Consider the following 18,772-nt stretch of genomic DNA (forward strand, 5'->3'; position numbering starts at 1 on the left):
TTGACATGTGCTTTGATGGAGCTAGTAAGCATGAATTGGAATGATTGACTGGGTAAGTTTGTAGGATCATGAACCAGAGTTTACAACTTGATGCATCTGCTTTTCAGTTCTTGGATTGGGCCTCTTCAGAGCCATGACCCTCATCAGTGCCCCAATAGCCATAGCCAAGTCACTTGTAAGCCTTCTCCAGATGCAGATTGCTGCTGTAAACCTTGGTACCATCGATGTCACTGACCGCAGCAAACGTACAGAGTGAGCTGTTTAGGCATTGGTGCCACCACTGTGAAATCAGTTCCGGCAGCCACATTGCCAGAAGAAGCGCACAGATCACCTGTATGTGCTCTGTCTTGCCATGTTTCAGTTTCAACTTTATGTTCGGAATTCGTGTGACATTTTGGGGAGAGGAGGCGAACATGGGCATATTGTTCCTGTCGATGCACCTGCAATCCCCAGTACTGGTTTTGACAGGAACTCATTGTACCCATTATTTAGCTCACTGGCTGAGTCTGTTAGACTGTTGTGTATATTCAGTATTGTTAATTAGGGCTACCAGTGTAAAGCCTCTTTATCGTCAAACAATTAGTCAATGTGGGGGTTGTATCATGCGGCAAACAAAAATCATAGGTCATATCTGTTACCGCTGCAAGATTGGCTGTGGTGCACTCACTAATGTGGAGTGATGAAAATCATCAGCCTGGTAGGCAATCGCTTTAATTTTTCATGTACGTATGAGGTCACACATTACGTATCGATATAACCATTTGAATTGCATATTGCATTTTCTTCTACCAGATGATCATATTTAAGTTTTAATAATTCTTTTACAATTGCCCATGGCATATAGCATAATTATACTCCTTGATCTGGATTATTCAGAGGTGGACATTACTTGAATAAGAAATAAAAAGATATATATTCACCTAATTAACAAAAATTTATGAATGAACTTAATTACGTTACAGGACATATTGTAGTTTACGAATTGTAACAGGTGAGTTTGCAAGGCATATCACTTATAATTAATTTTCAATATGACACCACTTTCAAGATGTTCATTGCCAAACTGTATGATGAAATACATGGGTGTTCCACTTACTTTCGTGCTTCAATGCATGAAGTAGCGTTTTGTTAAACAAGTAAGTAGAAAAACAGTGCATTTTTATTGCTAGTTTGATGGCACCTATCTCTGAACCTATGCCATCCTCAAAATTTGTTCCAAGTGGATTTGTCGAGCAAGCTCACCGGCTACAATTAATAAATTGCAGTATGTGCCATAAGGTAATTAGTTCAGAAGTTAATTAGTGAACATTTGCTATTTAGTTGATTATGTGTTTCAATTTCTCGTTCAAGTAATGTCCACATTGACCTCTTTGAATAATCCAGCTTATGGACTACAATTATGCTATCTGCAATGGGCAATTTTTTAAATTCTGTAGAACTTAAGAATGGTCACCCTGTATAACCTCTTCAGGCACCAATTAATTTTTTTTCATTGAAAACATTGTTTCACCACATTTCTTGCATCTTCAGAATCATGAAAAACGTACAGCTTCAGAAAACAGATAAGGAATTTTCAATTCTGCAGTGAGTTTTCTCAAGTTTACAGAATGTGGACTTAGTTGTGGACTCCATTGCAAGAATGAGGCAAGAGAAGGCAGGAGTTTTATCATCCATCCATCCAGCTTCCTTGGTTCAGCCTCTTGTGACCATCCTGTCTTCCTACTCACACATTGAGGATGAAAAGTCACCTTTTTATTCTTCTTTTTTTGGTACTATATTAGCGAACACTAATAGATAAGCAGCTTTAGCATGTGGTGCACAACGTAGAAATAAACATAAAGTGAGGAGTAGTGAATACAAAAGTAAACACAGAACACAGAGAAACAAAACATGTGGTGCCAATCCATTGACTAAATGAGAAGCCACCTTTGGTCATCACAGTGATTAAATGAAGAGTATATACTGGAAGGCTTAAATGGAATACTATTAGAAAATTTAAGACTGCAGTGAGGGCCTTTGGGGTGGGGGGGTAGCAAAACATTGTGGCAGAACAAATATCTCCGCATTACAAATTACGGGGTGTCTACCAAGTTGACATTTCCAAATTCCCAGAGCTTTCCAGGTTTTTCCCGAGTGCTTTTGCAAAATTACCTGAGTGACACAGAACTTTGTTTTATGTCAAGATGGGCTGACACCGTGCCACCCAATGCTGTTAAAGATAAAAAAATGACTTAAGCCAGTTTCAATAGTACCGAGTATTGTTTATTTTTATTTTATTCAAAAAGAAAACAGAAGGGAGGGGTTAGTAAAATGCACAGCAAATAATATGTGAAAAAATGGTAAAGCCCATTGCAAATCGATTCGGACATTCTCAAATACGAAGAGAAAGTAGGTGCATACAGAAGCAAATATTTTCGAATATGAGCTATTTCTATCAACTGATAGCAAGCTCATTGGTATGAGGCCCAAACTTTGTCGCAAGTGAGATTCTCTCAACAGCTGGTATGTCAACCTCAACTGCCTTGACATATTCTCAGCCCGTGCACAATGCCTCACTCTTATGTTTCACTGCTTTTAAGAGTTTATTATGGTTTGAATGAGGGGCACCTGCATCTCGGCGTTGGCCAACAATTTGTTTTTTGAGCTCAAGCTCCTTCAAAGAAGCGGCAGCATGCTCCCTTTCCCTTTCATTCCTCATTGCGTAGGACCTTGGTGTTCTCGTCCTCCTTCGCCCCACGGACCATTTGAAGCAACCTCACTTTCGAAAAAAAAATGAAGCCATGTCTTTTGCTGCCCTTAAGGGCTCAAATCATCACAGGCATATCCGGAAAAGCTCTGAAGGCCTGCCAGTACACTTATTAGGCATATCAGTGCTCGTACTGTGACGGGAAATGGCAGGTGCACACGTACATAATTAACGAATACGTACTGTATCCCGTGATGATTGCCCCTTCCCACGTGTGTTATGCTTCACCGCAATACTTTCGCGTATGCTTCACAGTGTAACATTGCTGTAACGAGGTGAAGCCATCTTTCGGGAACTGGCATATGCAACACGCCGTGCTTTCTGAACTTCGAAGCCAATCGTGAAGATTACAAAGCGAAGCCAATAGTGAAGATTACAAAGGTGGAGTCAGTGCCATTGCTGACAGCGGCGAATTCTCTCAATGGAGAAACACGGCACCGAACGGCAAGAAGCTTAATAGTGAACTTCAAAGCAGCTAGGCTTTGCGTTTCCGCAGTACAGTAGTGGCTACAGCTGCCAGCAAATCTGCGTGCGAGAGCACCGGTTCGAGGCGGCGAAGTAATAAAAATGGCGGCAGTGGTGGCTTTGATTAATGCCGTTTCGGACCTGCGGTCATGGCAAAAAGTCCAGAAAGTTGGACGGTGAAGGGTTCTTGTGTCCGAAATTTCAGACGTTCTTATAGATTGACTCTATGGGAGATGTGGTGGTGCCGCAAGACCGTCCAAATTACCAGGCGTCCGGAAGGTCGATCATTGACTGTGCGCTGGCAACTCCTCCTGCCGACGACATGGCGTCAAAGACGATTTGTTACGATTCCTCTCTGTTATTCGAGCCAGCATTGCTGTGACTTTCGTTCCCTTTCAGTAAAATTACAGCTAATTTTGCCTGATAAAAGCACAGATTCTCTGAGTTTTCCCTGAGTGTTTCCAGACTATTAAAAATCCATGAGAATTTCTGGTTTTCCTGGTTGGTAGATGCCCTGAATTAAAGGGGTTTTTCAACTTACACCAATAATGTACTGAATGCTTATGAAGCGATATAAGTGAGTAAAACAAGGTTACTTTGACAAAGAGTTCCCGCGAGCTTGCTTTAGCATATAGTATTTGTGGCGAGCCGCAGTTGCAATTGACATAGTGTAGGTAATCCAATAGAAAACTTTAGCATTGCTGTACACCTCCACCACGCAAAGTTTTGTGGAGACATTTCAAATTATGCAAATTTACATACTAGGTGATGTGGCGAATTGGGCTTGTTGGTACATATCTGAAACGGTAGCGGCACGAAAGAAGGCACAGATGGAGATGAGACAAGGATGAGTGCAATTGTGAATGATTCATGAATATATACGAGCTGTCCGAGCCAGGGGTAATCATCTGCACGTGCATAAATATGCCAGCTCTCTGTCTGAAAGCGTGATGGAGGCCACGCTGACACATCCCGTCCCAAGTCTAGAAATCCATACAGATTCAGGTTCACTTCCGTTATCAAGAAGAGTAAAATGCGTGTGACACAGGAAATCGCAGAATCTGAACGGATTCCTAGACTTCCAACAACAATAATGTTGTTGGAAGTTCAGTGCTCGCCCTTGTCGTCTCGTCTATGTCCTTGTATTTTTTTGCACTGCCACCTTTTCAACTAGGTAGCGTGATCGAATATCTCGGCTTATGCATGACATGTGATGCTCAATTCAATTTAGTTCTGGGGTTTTATGTGCTTAAACCACGCTATGATTATGGGGCAAGCTGTAGCAGGGGGTTCCAGATAACTTTTGCCCATCTGCGGTACTCAATGCGCAGTACACGAGCTTTTCTGCAATCCATCAGTATGCGGCCCTCGAGGCCAAGATTGTACCCCTGACCTTGTGTGCAGCTGTGGAACGCCATAGTCGCTGAACTACCGTGGTGGGTACATCTTATGCGCTTGCCCACAGCTTACCTACGGTACTTCCAGATTTTATAAGCATAGTCCCTTCATCTCATGGGCACTGTGTAGTGTCTAAACTGTGCCCCTCCAGCCAGCACTAAACTTGCATTTAACTTACTGCTGGCAGGACAGGCTTTCGGCAGCAGTAAATATAGGCACTGGCAGTGAACAGTGCACAGACACCAAAAGGCATAGGCAGTGACATGATGCAAAAACGACAGTAAAAGTACTGAAAGGTAGGCCAGGAGTTTCTGCAGATTCATAATTAAAATAAGCAGTATAATATGAGGACACCACCAAAAGCAGAAAACAGACAGCAACCCGCCTCGGCAATTCAGGGGCTATTGTGTTCTGCTCTTGAGCACAAAGTTAGATTCTATTTCTAGATGCAGCTGCTGCATTTTGGTGGGAGTGAAATGCAAAAATGCTCATGGCCTTAGATATAGGGTCACATTAAAGATCCCCAGGGGCCAAATTAATCCGGAGCTGTTCACTACGGCGTGCCTCATTACCCATGGTGTACTTAAGGACATTTAAACCCCATAATTTTCAGAAAATAGCACATGCATTGTACTCTCAACTTAAGTCGCACAGATTAACACACATCCACACAAAATAAAATGTAATGCTAGCCAGATTGTACTATCTAAATAGGGAAACATCTTTTTAAGTACTTAATGAGATTCCATGGATGAAAGAATGGCAGGAAGTGGACTAATGCATCATAAGAATAGTGTTATGAGGTAGATTACTAAGGCATTTCATCGAAAAGATTAAATGTGAGTTTCATGGTTCTTTTGCATAAGAGTCAGCAGGTCTGGGCGCTGTCACATTGCAGAAGATAGGAAGAAGACATAGTAAACATATACATACATTGATGGCATTCAAATGACGGAACATTTCTCTCTTGCAACTTTCTCATTTAGGATAGATGGACATTGACTGTGTTGCGAGTTTTGCACCTATAATGTTTATAAAGCCTATATGCATTAGGTACTGCAGGAGTCAGTCATATCTTTCTGCTCACATTCATCGTGTAGTTATATCCCAAGTCGTAGAATGAATATCCCAAGCAGTATTGATTTTTAATTTTTTTTCTGTCAACTTAAGAGTGGGAGTTTAGAAGAACTTCTTGCTGGGCAACTTGGTGCATGGCTATCATAGGAAGAGTTGTGCTTACAAAAGGGCGAACGCAGAAAAAAAAAGTAGTAGACGGAAAGAGCGCAAACTATCAGCTGGTTTTATTCGTTTCGAAGCTGCATATATAGGCAGTGTTCACATGTGCCAAAAAAGGAAGTGGGGAGGACGGGGAGATGGCAAATGAAGCCTGCCTCAACTCAACAAAAGGTGCGCAGAAAATCGTTTTCTGCGTAATACAAGGTAACAGAGCATCGCATGCGTAATGCGAAGACGTGGGATCGTTCCCCACTTGCAACAAGTATTTTCACCCACTTTCACTGCCACTAATTTATCATTTCTATAATTCAATTAGTAAGTACAAGTAATTTCCCCTATGTTGTCCTTGGCGTCTTTGTTTGTTGGCTTCTCATGACATGATTAATAAAAATCGGGCCCCTCGTTTAAACCCCTTTCTTCTCATTCAAGGTAACAGAAGTGTCACTTACACAGTCATTGCCGTTTTCCTTGATCTAAAAAGCTTTTAAAAGCTTAAGGGCAATTTTGTTCTTGCTCCTGCCTGGGAAATGAAAGAAATGTGCTATGTACCATCTTTTGTGGTGTTTGTTGGGTTGCTCTTCAAAAGAAAGTGTGTTGGGACCGTGGACACAAAGGGATTTCTGATGAGGCCTCTAGGGGTACTCATGAAAATATTTGAACACAGCTTACCCCTCCCCACCCCCCCCCAAGTCAGCTGATGTAGAAAAGCATTTGGATCTCCTCCTTGTATATTGTATTTATTCTCATCCATTTGAGATGGCAGTGCTGCGAATCAGTGTTGAAAGGCAAATATACAGCAGTGATTGTTTTGTCACTGTTTTGTCATGCTACATCTGAAGCTCTTTGCATTTGTAGCCTTCCCTGCTCACTCAGGCCAACGCAGTCTTTGTGGGTGGAAAGTTTTGATATGTACACAAGGCTTAACCAGACTAAATGTACCCACTCTCACAGGAGACCATGCATTACTTTGATGGGAAACTTGTCATCTACACAAGTTGCAAGGGGTTCCTGAAAAAGAAAGCTTTACATTTGGAGAAGAAAAAAAAACTCTTCAGGATAGAACCTGGCACCAGGACCCTTCCTTGGTGGTTGCTGTACCATCAGGGCTAAATAGGAGGCTTTCTGATGGTAAGGTGAGCGTGAATTAAAGGAGCTGACAACCAACTTTTAAGGACCCATCTTTTTATGGTGAAATGAAATGCTCATCCTCAGAAGTGTTTATACTGCAGCAGTTACTCCCAAAAGCACATAGTTATATTGTAAGCAGAATTTTTTGATCTGACAAATCTCTTTAAAAAGAAGGGGCCCCGACGCCAGCAATGCCTATAGCTTGCCTCGCTAATTGAAGAAGCAAAACGATGGGTAGCTTTTGCAGGAGTGAGTGCAACTTTAATTATCCATCTTCATTTTCCATATTTTGACCCCTTCGTAAATAAAATGCTGGTGTAGTAAGTTGCTGCAAGTCTGTGGCTGCAGCAAATCCTAGTGCCAGCCAGTGGCAATGATTGGACGTGGATGCCCAATCTCGGAGGCTGTGGCACCACTTTGCTACTCATAAATATTGGAAGATTTACCTGCACATTGTAAGTAACAAAAAAGCTTATAATAGAAAAAAATGTATTGCCTTTCAATATTTAAAAAAAGAGAAAGAAGCCATCTACACTAATAGAACATCACATGTCAGGGCACCCTATTTTTTATCATGCTTTTGCCACGTGAAGGTGCCAAAGATTATTTTTGCGATTTTTTGTGAAGAATCAAAAGTATAAATCCTCGTTTAATGAACAAAGGTGCTTCATTCAGTCAATCCCAGACACAATCTTTCCATCAGTGGGGCTATCTCGATTCATGCTCTGAATGGTTGTCTGTCCCTTTAACTTAAGCTTGAAGAACAGGAACATTGAATAAATTAGTATGTCTGTGGACATTTGCAAGGTGGAGGAATTTTTTTAAAAGGAAAAACTCATTCACCTGAAGAATTTCAGGTGGATGACATTTTAAAATTTTCTATTTCATGAAGCTTTTCCCCAGTGCATTTTCAGGTGTCGTGGAGTCATTTTGAATTTGCAGCCAGGTGCCATTTCCAAATGTGCAGTTTTGTACAGCCGGCAGTGTTCAGTGTGGCATTCAGTGCCAACACACAAATGAAGTAACTTAAACCACATTGCTTGGATTCGTGTAGGTGAAGGTGTTCCTAAATAGAAATATAATTCTTGGCCCACCTGTATGGCAGCTGAAAATTGCAGGCTTGCTCAGGTTTATTTTCATGCATTTCACTATTTTGTGGCAGAACTGTAGTCATACTAAACTTTGCCATTCAGCCTGCACAGGTTATTACAGGGGCAGAAGACATGTTCAAGTAGTACCTTTAATAACAGCATTATATTGTTTTATAGAGCCAAGCTTTTGAGTGTCTGCCTTCAGGCAGCCTCAATTAAGTATCCTGTGCCAGCAGGACAACTTTTCATCTTATACCTCAAGGTTACTATACTTACCCCTGCAGGCATTTCGAAGCATTTCATGAATTCGTTGGCTGATGCAGAAAGTTCTCCCAGATGGCAGCGCTGAGCTTAACATAGACAAAGGTGTGAATTGAATGGCCAGATTTTTCTTTCCACAGCTGCTCTGTGGGCTATGAGGGGAGCTGTAAATTAATATACTGACTGTGTGTGGTTCTTTAACTTGTTCATAAATTTAGGTTCATCTGGTTGTTTTCCACTTCCATCAGAAAAAATCTCTTTACTTCATGTTAAGTGACAGAATGCCACAGCCACCACAAGTAACAAGTTTTGACTAAAGAGATTCTCTTTTACTGTGGACAGCAGTTATAAGCTATGCTATGGGCTGAATGTGTTTTTGTTCATCATGCATTGGTTCACGTATGTCACAATGTAACATTTAAAGAAAGGTAATAAATTCAAGCTAGTATATCTGGTTCAAAGAAATTATCGTGTGTTATCGAACAAGAAATTTGACCACTAAAACACTGCTGTTTCATGTAAGTTTAACAGACAGACACTTGCATGAGGTGTTAACAAATGGTGGCAGCTTCTTGTTAGGCTTGTTTGGACCTGGACAGAGATCATCAATACAGTTTGAACTGTACTTAACTCGGAGGGTGCAAGACTCTGTGCTATCCTCTTCCCACTTGCTAGGCAGGCTGAAATGGTGGTGAAATTGACCGCCAGCTTAGTCATCTTTGAAACACCAGTTGCAATAGGTTCATTACTGAAGCTCGGTGCCTGCAGTGGTGGTACACACTGCACTGCGGTGTTTTCTTCCTTCATTCCATTACTGTTCATTGCCACGCTGTTGGTAAGATTTGCAGGTTTGCAAAGAAAATGCACAAAAAGATGCACTAGAAGTAAAGGCAAACTCGACGAAGGCCACCTTACGTAAGGCTTGCTAATTGCAGATCTTGTATGTCTTTCTTGCCGGTGCATGATGCTGCGAACAGCGTGTCTGCAGCATGAGAACCAAATATTGTATCTTAATTTTATGAACCTTTCCTAGGACAGTACGATTCACATGCTGCCATCTTGGATTCTAATGTTTTGTGAGCCTGTACCTGCATGTAATGTTCTGTCACTCTTGACTGTGCTGTGCAAGCTGTGTCGCCTGTGTTCTGTTCTCTTTACACCCGCATGCCTCTATTGGTGTGCTTACTCAATTCTTTAGAGCTGCAAGAGCTTTTAGTGACCTATAGAAGCTCAGAGGTTACAAGAATTCATTGTCTTGGCAGGTGTTGTAAGATGTGTGTTGTATAACCTTGCCATGGTTTAAGCTTTCTGTTCATGTGATGCAGAATTAGTGGTTCTGTTTGTGGGGCACAGTCTGCCTCGCATTACTGGCTTGCTTTGGATGTGCACCTTTTGCCACCTGACTGTACAGTAAACTTCAGTTTAATTTAGATTCTGGTTCTATCTTTTTTTTTACTCAATTCGATGTCACGGGAGGGCACAAGCTGGCAGAAATGCAGATCTGTGGGATGTGGTTTCCGTTACCTTGATAAAAAGAAAATCTGTGAGGCACTTCACTTTTGAGAGCAAAGGTGTAATCATGACAACTGAGGGGAACACACACTTTCTCTGATGAATGTGTTTACACAAGTACTCTACAATGCATTTGTCATATACATAGTGTAGACACCATGCGTAGAGACTGCTCGTTCATTGACATTCCCTCTGAAAAGTGTTTCAAGTTGATTACTGTATTCACTGTGTTAGGAATTCGGATGCACGCACAAAGAGATCCACTTTCTCACTATTGAACAGATCATTCTAATGCTTGCAATAACAGACTCTAGTTCTCTATGAAGCTTGTGCAAAGTGACAGCTCATTGCATCTGCATTTTTGCTGCTGCTCATAGCATTCCAATATATTTGCAATGCTCAGCAGTATTCCTTGCTTTTTTTTCACCATCACACATAGTGTTCCAGTGCTTGAAATGACCTGTTCCAGTGCTTAAATCTCGTTCTTTGAAGAGCATGTACAAGGTGGTGTGTCTCATTGCACCAACTCTAGCTTCACTCTCCTGCAAAGTGGTGCCTCCTCACATAAGCACCAAGCTGCATAACATGCTTATATCATTCTATCACTTCAATGAATTTGCCAAGGTGCAGTGGTTAAAACATATGGCTCGCAACTGAAAAGTTGCAACAGTTGGAACCATGCTGGGGACAAAGGTCTTGTTATCGAATGAAGGATTTCTTTATGACAAAAAGGGTTTCTTCATGACAGACCAAAAGAAGGTATTATGTGTACATCAAATGGTTATTGATATTAAAATGGCACATGTTGGATAATTTGACCTTGGATAATGTCCGTGCATGCAGGCGCACAGACATTGGATGCTGAAAAGCTATACGAGAGTGGTTCCTGAGGGCATGCATTTCTAGTCAGGTACAATAGTGGTGAAATACATTAATGCCAAGCAAGAACAGTGCCTTATACAGTACTGTGATGGCAAAACGTGGAAAAATAGGAGGAGAAAGAACGATTCATTCCCACAAGGGCAGCATGACCAAAGGCTGTGTGCTGCAGCAGGAGCTATAGATATTGTTTCACCTTCTGCGGCAGGCAGGGTGAGAGAAATGTAGTAGAAGAAGGAGGAGGAAAAACATTTATTAAAAAATAAGGAAGGACAAGCAGGTGTCCTTCTGCTTGTGCGTAGTAGTAGAATGTAGTAAAAGTTCCCTCAAGGGACAGAATGGTATAAGGGGGAGGACTAGCAGTGGGAGAGTCTGCTATCACCTGCAGCGGCTCATCAGATTTTGTAAACTGATGGTAAACAACCAGAATCCTTACGAGCCGCAAGGTACCCTGACAGAATCTACTAGGAGCTGTATTCAATGCCAACGTGACAGATGTACATTTAAATACATCACTGTGCAATGTGACATGCAATTCAAAAGGTATTTTACCTTGCACAGATGGCCATTGATAAGTGGATTGATTTGGCACACAATGTGACGAGATATTTGGATGTCATCTCGCCTTTTCTTCTAATTTAGTTCACAAGATAATTTGACTGGTTCTTGCATTCCATTCAGGGTGGTGATAATGAAAGTCAACTATACTTGCTTAATTTAGTTTTTAAACCGAGTTTCGTGTGTTTTCAATAGGGACGTGCACTCCTCTGCTGGCTGTTTGTTCTTTTGCTGTCATCTCAAACTTCAGGAAATATAGCAGATTGATTGCACAGCTCCTTGAGCTACTGGAAATCTGCATACTTGCACCAGTAGAAGGAATACTAACCAAAGCTGTCTGCTGGTCTTTCAAGAGATTTGATAAGACATCCTTGTGTTTTGAAAACATGCCATGTACTATGAATGTGCACACCAAAGGGCATACTTATCAAACACTCGTGTTTACAATGCGACTTTAAATGTGTTTTTTTTTTGCACATGCTGAATCTTTTATTTTGGTCCTTATTGACTTAGAATGCTGTCAACTGTGTACAGTGCTGACTTTCATTGCACTATTGTATTTATTGCTGTCAAACTTAGATCACACGTAATGGTTGTGCACATCTTTGTACATAATCAGTTTTTGTCTAGTGCAATGCTGTAGTGATGCTATTAGCGTGTGTTTTTGCTCCTCATATCATCATGTTTTGTACCTTCAAATTTCCTAATTTTGGTCAGAGCTGCTGCTGGTGTGACTAGTGTAGTTCACATATACATTCACTCTAGTCGAGTGCCCTATGGTAAAATGCCTGTACATTGGCTTTCTCCCTTTTCAGAACTGTTGCTTGATTGATTCTGTGCAGCTGTGTATGTTAAAAGTGAAAATCAAGATTGAATATTGGCATTGAAAGAACAAAAAATTAACAACTTTATTACGCAGTTTATACATCATGGCATCTTGACTTTTGCAAGCATATGTTGTCATTACAGCTACACAACTGCTTTGCATGTGATGCAGAGCCTTTACATGGAAAGTTACGTGACAAAAAGGGACCATTTTCATTTTCTAAAGCAGACAAGTGGTGCAAGGTGCCAAAAAATGGTGTATTGTCTGGTTTGCAATTTTATTAACAAAGCTGCCAAATGCACAGAAATTCCTTCATTTTTTAATATTTTAGACCTGTATTTCGGAGAACATACTGCATTAAGATGTGAGGGGATTGTAATGCTTCTATGGAAGAATGAACGGCCTAGTAACATTCCTGTGATTATGATGTTGATGCTTGTTTGTGGTGTTGTTTGTGCCCCGTATTAGATATTCAGAGTTAAATAAACAGTTTAACTATGTTGCAGACATTTTTATTTCTTTTATTTCTACTCAGAGGTAAAACTTAACAACTTTGAAGGTAGCTTAAAAAAAAACTTTCTGAGATCGGGAAGAAACGAGACACTGAAGAAGTAAAAAAAGACCACCACTGGATTCAGTTATATTATTTGCTTGAATATAACACGACCACAATGGTAACATGGGGGCTAATTGTTATGTTTATTTAAAAATGAAGGTATGGCACTCTGCTATGCACATCAGCCACAGAAGAGGACCAAAAGACTGGTGAAACAGCTGCCACCAAGGGCAAGCACATTTTTAAGCGTACCTCGAAGGGCCCCTTAACAGCTTTGGCCATTTCAAACAAGCCTAGCGTATACGTGATACGCCAGCGATTGTGTCTGCAAAGTATTATGGCGCTGTGCACCACAAGAACAGCTGAAATTGCAAACCAAATGTCACGTGCCTTCACTTTCAAAGAAGCCTGTTCCTGGCCAGATAGCCACGGTCACATGCACAAATGCCTCTTCGCAGCGCATGTTTCGTCGCTCACCATGACTAATGATCCAAAATGTGGAAGGTGCAACGCCACAAGAAAGGAAAAGAAGGGGAAATAGAGACCGGCAGGGTTCGATGCTGCAATATGTTTCCCGGCTCTGGTGTGAGAGGAAGCAGGGAAGGAACACCGCTAGAGAACGCCTTTACGCTTCCAATGTTGGGTCCATAGGGTTTTTGCAAATTAAAAAGGTAACAGATTGGCAGGTACATAGAACATTAATTCAAAGTGTATTACAGAAGAACCAAGACATGATGATTTCATTTTGAGCATGGTGATCACCATGCTCTGCTGTTCCAATTGGAGGAGATCTCCTTTGTGGAGAGGGAATGCCAAAGGGGGGGCCAAGAGTGATTAGCTTTTTTTGGCCTTGTTTGCAGGTGAAGCATGGGAAATGGAGGAAATCACACTATGGTGTGACAGGAGTTCACCACATGGCATTGCTAGCTAGGCCTCACTGCTCAAGAACGGGCAGAAACCAGCTCTGCTGTGCTGCTAAGCCTATTCACGAATGAGGCACGTGGGGTCCACTAGGTTCCTCTAAGGTCTGCTTTGGAATCGCTTATACATGTTGTGCCTAACAGTAACAAGCATTTATACAACTTGTTTACTAAGCTTTATTACATATTTTTATACATGCAATTGCAAGAACACCTAGCCAAAAAAAAAATATATAATATAAAGGCACAGTCATGAATTGGGAGAATACACAAACTTGCACATAATGAACACTATGCCTGTGCACTCTCTTGTTACTGTTACATGCCCAATTTGCAAGCGATTAACAACAAGTACAGCAAATGCAGTCATCTGAATTGCTTTTATCGATCTGTCAGCAGTTAAAAACCATTACTGCAGACTTCTCACCATCAACTTACCAGAGTCTTAGCACAGCAGCAAGAAAAATGGCACCACAAGCATGATAATTCACAAACTGGATGACATATCTGTACTAAATGTTGACCACAATCTGCTAATGCATATCGTAAAACAAAGATGCTAACTTAAGCATGGTACTGGGAGCGAGTTGTTTCAATACTGCAATGTTGAGTATTCACAACACATTTTGGTAGATGGCCTTGTGAACAGTCCAGGGCTACTGATTAAAGAGGGGAACACAGCACCAGACACAATAGTACTTCAAAATCATGTTTGAAAAGCCAGAAACATCTTTCTTTCATGGCTCACAATTAACAAAATTTAATCTGGCATTCAGCACATTTTCATGCAATTTCGGTTCTGCTGACTCCCTTGAACTACATATGTAGGTGACCCTTAGCAGACTGTTTATTCAAAATTGCTATAACCAGCTCTGAAAGATTAACTTGCACGAAAAACAAACTTCTTCCTTAACACCAAAGCTCGAAGCTGTGAATCCTACACCACGTACCATTATAACTTGGCCAAGTACGTAGAAAAAAAAAAAAATGTGCACGCATGTACGAAAAACCCCTTCTCATACCAGTCATTTGCAGCAGGCCGTGAATTCAGCTCATATAACATTACACAGCAGTTACCTACCATTCCTTGCCACCTAAGCATACCTGAGACATTTCAAGGGTCAGTCACAAATGCAAACTTTAAGCATCGGGGGCAATACGCTATGTACACGAGTAGAAAGGAATACGTACATCTACTTTATACAGCAATGCCTGCACCAGTCGAACCTAGGTGTGTTAAGAAGCATGGTACTTTCAAGACATCAGCTTTGCCTCACATGTAACAGCACATAATTCCACTAAATACTATATCACACTCACAATTGTTGATGCACACCAAGAAGCAAAGTGACAGTTTTAACTACATTAACCTTACCTGAAGGGTATTTAGTGCAACACAGATGTGAATAGTATAGACAAGGTTGGCCACAGTCACAAGCATAACATTATGTCAAAAACCAAGAGACCTTTCACAGATGGCGTATCAGCAGCCAATCCTTAGAGAAGGGAATTAATAACTGCAGTCCACAATGCATGCCATCTTCAGTTTCAACAAAATATGCCTTTTCTACATGTTCCTTATGGCATCCAGTTTCATCACTGTCACCTCAGCCTCATATCCTTGATATAGTTACTTCTGTTTGTTTCCACATTTTCATTATTGTTACTGTTTCAACCCCCCTACAATAATGCCCAACTGGGCAATGTAGGTTCCCAAATAAATAAAACAGATATGGTTTTTATTTAGGACATCACCTGTATGCAAGCACGTGAGCAAGTCGAAACACTGCAGTGTGAAATAGGTGAACGTAAATCAAGCTCAATGATGCTTTGCTAAATGTATTGATGCTCAAAGACACACAAGTGCAGATGAGCTTAAACTGTCCACACTTAAGCAGAATACGAAGCTAAACTATGTTATGAGATTAACTCTTGTGCAATGCTGTGAGTTCTGGTCATTAAAAGCTATTGCTGAGCCAACTGGTAAAACATAAGGATGATTACAGTCAAACTGATTCAATAAACATCAGCCTAGCAAAGTTTTCTAAGAAATATAGTGAAAAAAAGAATGGTCAGTGGAAAAAAAAAAGTGCCACTCTTTTTCATCGAGAAATACAAATTTCCTGCTAAACTCATTTATTGCAACAGTAGCAGGCTTTTTTTAGAAGAGTTCTTTTAACAGTAATTTTTAACTATAGGTTCTGTTTTACAGTGTGTGTCCACTGAACAGGCAATTCCGGAGTCTGTGCAAAAGCGATGTATGGAGAAGAACCGAGAAAAACAGATTGCTGAGTCCTGCTTGACACTGTGCTGTTTGGCTTGGTAGTACACTGTTAGTGCTTGCACTGGGCATGTTCTTTCTATGCCCAAGGGATGTGCAAAAAACTAAGTGGGAACACTCGTGAAGCTCGGTAAGCCGAGGGCAACAACTTAGTCTGGTAGTGTTTGGATGACTCTCATGGTCTGCATAATGGTGATCAGGGATGCAGGACGGCACATTAAACAGTAATTGGGACATGCATGCAATTCACAAAAGCTGATGTTAGCATGGCAGTGTGTGTCCTTTCTTTTTTTTCACAGTGGTGTTCTTTGCACATTGTCTCATTTATACAAGCACCATTGCCAGTGGACTATTTCAGAATAATGCAGCCAAGGGGCGTATGAAGTCCACCCTCGCAGTGAGAGCATACAGTGACTGCTTCATCATCAGGTGTCAGAAGGGGATGATGGGAAAAAACACAGTGAACACTGACCTATTTCTGCATTGGTAGTTTCATTATGATATGCACATGCTGATAAGACCGGCACAACACGAAGTTGGCATATGTTGGTATTTGAATGAAATTTGCATCGAGGACAGGAGTGGATGAGACAGTCACTAGTTGAGATATTTCAACAGTACTATGGAGATTCTGCTGACAACTCAAGGAAGTCTGTCAATTGTGTTGCAATGCTAGATTTAGCAACTGTTCGGTAGGCTGTACGCTCACTTCCGAGAAGCTAAACGCTATGTGTGCCATCACGGCCTCTCAATTACCATAGCTGCATTACTTCTGCACCATGCATCATTACATCTGTGCCTGATGCCTAAAAAAAACCTAACTGCTCTGTCTATCCATAGTATTCACATTTATAGGACACTAATAATAAAGGAAGCACACATCATTCAAATATCCTTGTTTTGATAGATGACAAGCCTCTACAAACCATGCACTTAGGAGGTAGCAAAGCAACACTAACACTATTTCCTTGAAATTGGCTGCTTACATAGATAAACTGTGCTGCGAAGCTTACAAACAGACTCGTATTATTTTTGTTTGCAAAGAAAGCATTAACAATAAAATAATGCCAAGGTCCTACTAACACGGGTTTCCCTCAAAATCATGTAGCCTTGTCCCACTCCATTATATAGAATTGGCAGCCGTGAGCTGGTAGTATGAACGAAAGCCTTGGATTGCAACCTGAATTGTCAGTACAATTGTTGATAATAAAATGTCACTTTCTGCTAATCAACAAGGCAACTAAATGCTATGACATGATAAGGAAAGTAACAGTACTAATGACAACCTCTGCCACTGCAAGCTGCCATTATGAAGGCTGGCACGTTACAAGTCTGTTTTTGTACATCACGTCTCGCTCGTTCATAGAATTGCACACAATCTTCCAGCAGCTAATTTACAGCATCGCAGGGCAAACTCTGCTAGCATCAATGCACAGATGGACCACTTGCTGCAAGTAAATTCAAAGGCATTGTTTTACAATTTTACCAGTCATTGCACAGCACACGCTAACAATCAGTGTAAAACACCAGTGATGTTGCTGGGGGCGTCACAACTCATGATCTTCAGCTTGTAATTGATAACCCTTCTGTGCATTTGCCCCACCATCTTTTCAAAACCAGGCAGAGTGAGTGCAGGCAGCTAAGGAAGGTATGATTGCGGCTGCTCACTGCTATGAACGATTTGAACAGCTACAGCCATTTTACAGACATCTGTGCCCACGGACACTTTTAGTGACTGCAGTGCACTTTTAATTTCATTTGAGTTCTACAGCTGAATCACAGTAGGTGCACAGGCTGAAGTAAATGCATCTGCAGTTTTCATGCAAAATGGCCACACTGGCTTCAACACCCCAGCCCAACTACTACATCCCTCCGCATTTAGGGTAGAAAGGAGAGGACACAGTTTTTGGAAGTTTCCGAGACGTTGCACACCAGGCAAAGCGGGATCCATATGCCCCTGCAACTGAAGTGTGATGCTGATGGACAAACCAGGGCGCAGGGAACTGACACTAAGGAAAGCCAGGTGGCCAACTCTGAGACTGGCAGAACACACACTTCAGGCATTGGTGAGCGCTCGATTACTTCTATGAACAGGAACTGGCCTTGGTGGGCAACTCTACCGCAGGCTGGTGACATATGTGTAGATGTCCTCGGGGGGCACCTTGCAGACGCAAAAGGTGAATGGGGAAGCATCGTGGCCTTCGCGCAGGCTGCGTTGCCGCAGCTGCCGCCACTCCTCTAGCACCCGAGTGTAGCGCAGCACTTGGTTGGTCTTGTTCATCTCCATAGAAACCCTCAGCAGGCCCCGGTAGTCATACTCCAGACCACTGTATGCCTCTCCGAACAGTTTTGTTCCTGCCAGCCACAGAAAACATGAAGTGAAATTCAGATTCTAAGAAAGTGCCCTTTTTCCTGGTGGCATGGGCTGTTCAACAGGACTTTTGTGTAAACCTGCCACAATGGCATGGCACTTACAGCAGAATGCTGCTTATAGCAAGAGCAGGCACATAACAAAGGTGGTGAAATGCACACCTGCCAACTTTTAAGTTTTTATAGTAAAATGCTAGTTTTTTTAAACATGTTTACAAGTAACAATTCACGTCGCGGCAATATCGACGACAATAATTTTTTACTTTCTATTTGTGTACAGTTAATTGCAAATTAAGAAATACAAATACAGCTAGCGGCCAAATTTTTATAGACCAACATTTTGGAGCCACTCGATTCTATGGATCTGCCTGCAGCACTGTCACCCTTTCACAGAAGCAGCCACTATTTCGGATGCTGTTACGCGAATATTTCATGAATAAAGTGTATTAATATGTCTGAGAGTGCCTGTTCCTGCGTTCCTCCAGAACAAGCCTGCAATTTGAACAGTCAACATCCTGAGTAATAAAAGAATTCTTAGTATTTTT

General features: G+C 41.4%; 2 protein-coding genes across 2 annotated transcripts in view; one reads left to right on the top strand and one right to left on the bottom strand.

Annotated features, from left to right (window-relative positions):
• Pis (phosphatidylinositol synthase) overlaps window positions 1-12,605 on the top strand; it is a 27,046-nt gene extending 14,441 nt beyond the window's left edge. The window contains exon 6 of the mRNA XM_075684285.1: window positions 108-12,605. Coding sequence (XP_075540400.1) covers window positions 108-256 — 149 coding nt within the window. The 3' untranslated portion in view covers window positions 257-12,605. The remainder of the gene's footprint in view (window positions 1-107) is intronic.
• Pat1 (Protein interacting with APP tail-1) overlaps window positions 11,758-18,772 on the bottom strand; it is a 35,419-nt gene continuing 28,404 nt past the window's right edge. Inside the window, exon 14 of the mRNA XM_075684284.1 lies at window positions 11,758-18,212. Within this exon, the coding sequence (XP_075540399.1) occupies window positions 17,974-18,212 (239 nt within the window). The 3' untranslated portion in view covers window positions 11,758-17,973. The remainder of the gene's footprint in view (window positions 18,213-18,772) is intronic.

The sequence above is a fragment of the Dermacentor variabilis genome, chromosome 3 (assembly GCF_050947875.1).
Source record: "Dermacentor variabilis isolate Ectoservices chromosome 3, ASM5094787v1, whole genome shotgun sequence".
Lineage (NCBI taxonomy): Eukaryota > Metazoa > Arthropoda > Arachnida > Ixodida > Ixodidae > Dermacentor > Dermacentor variabilis.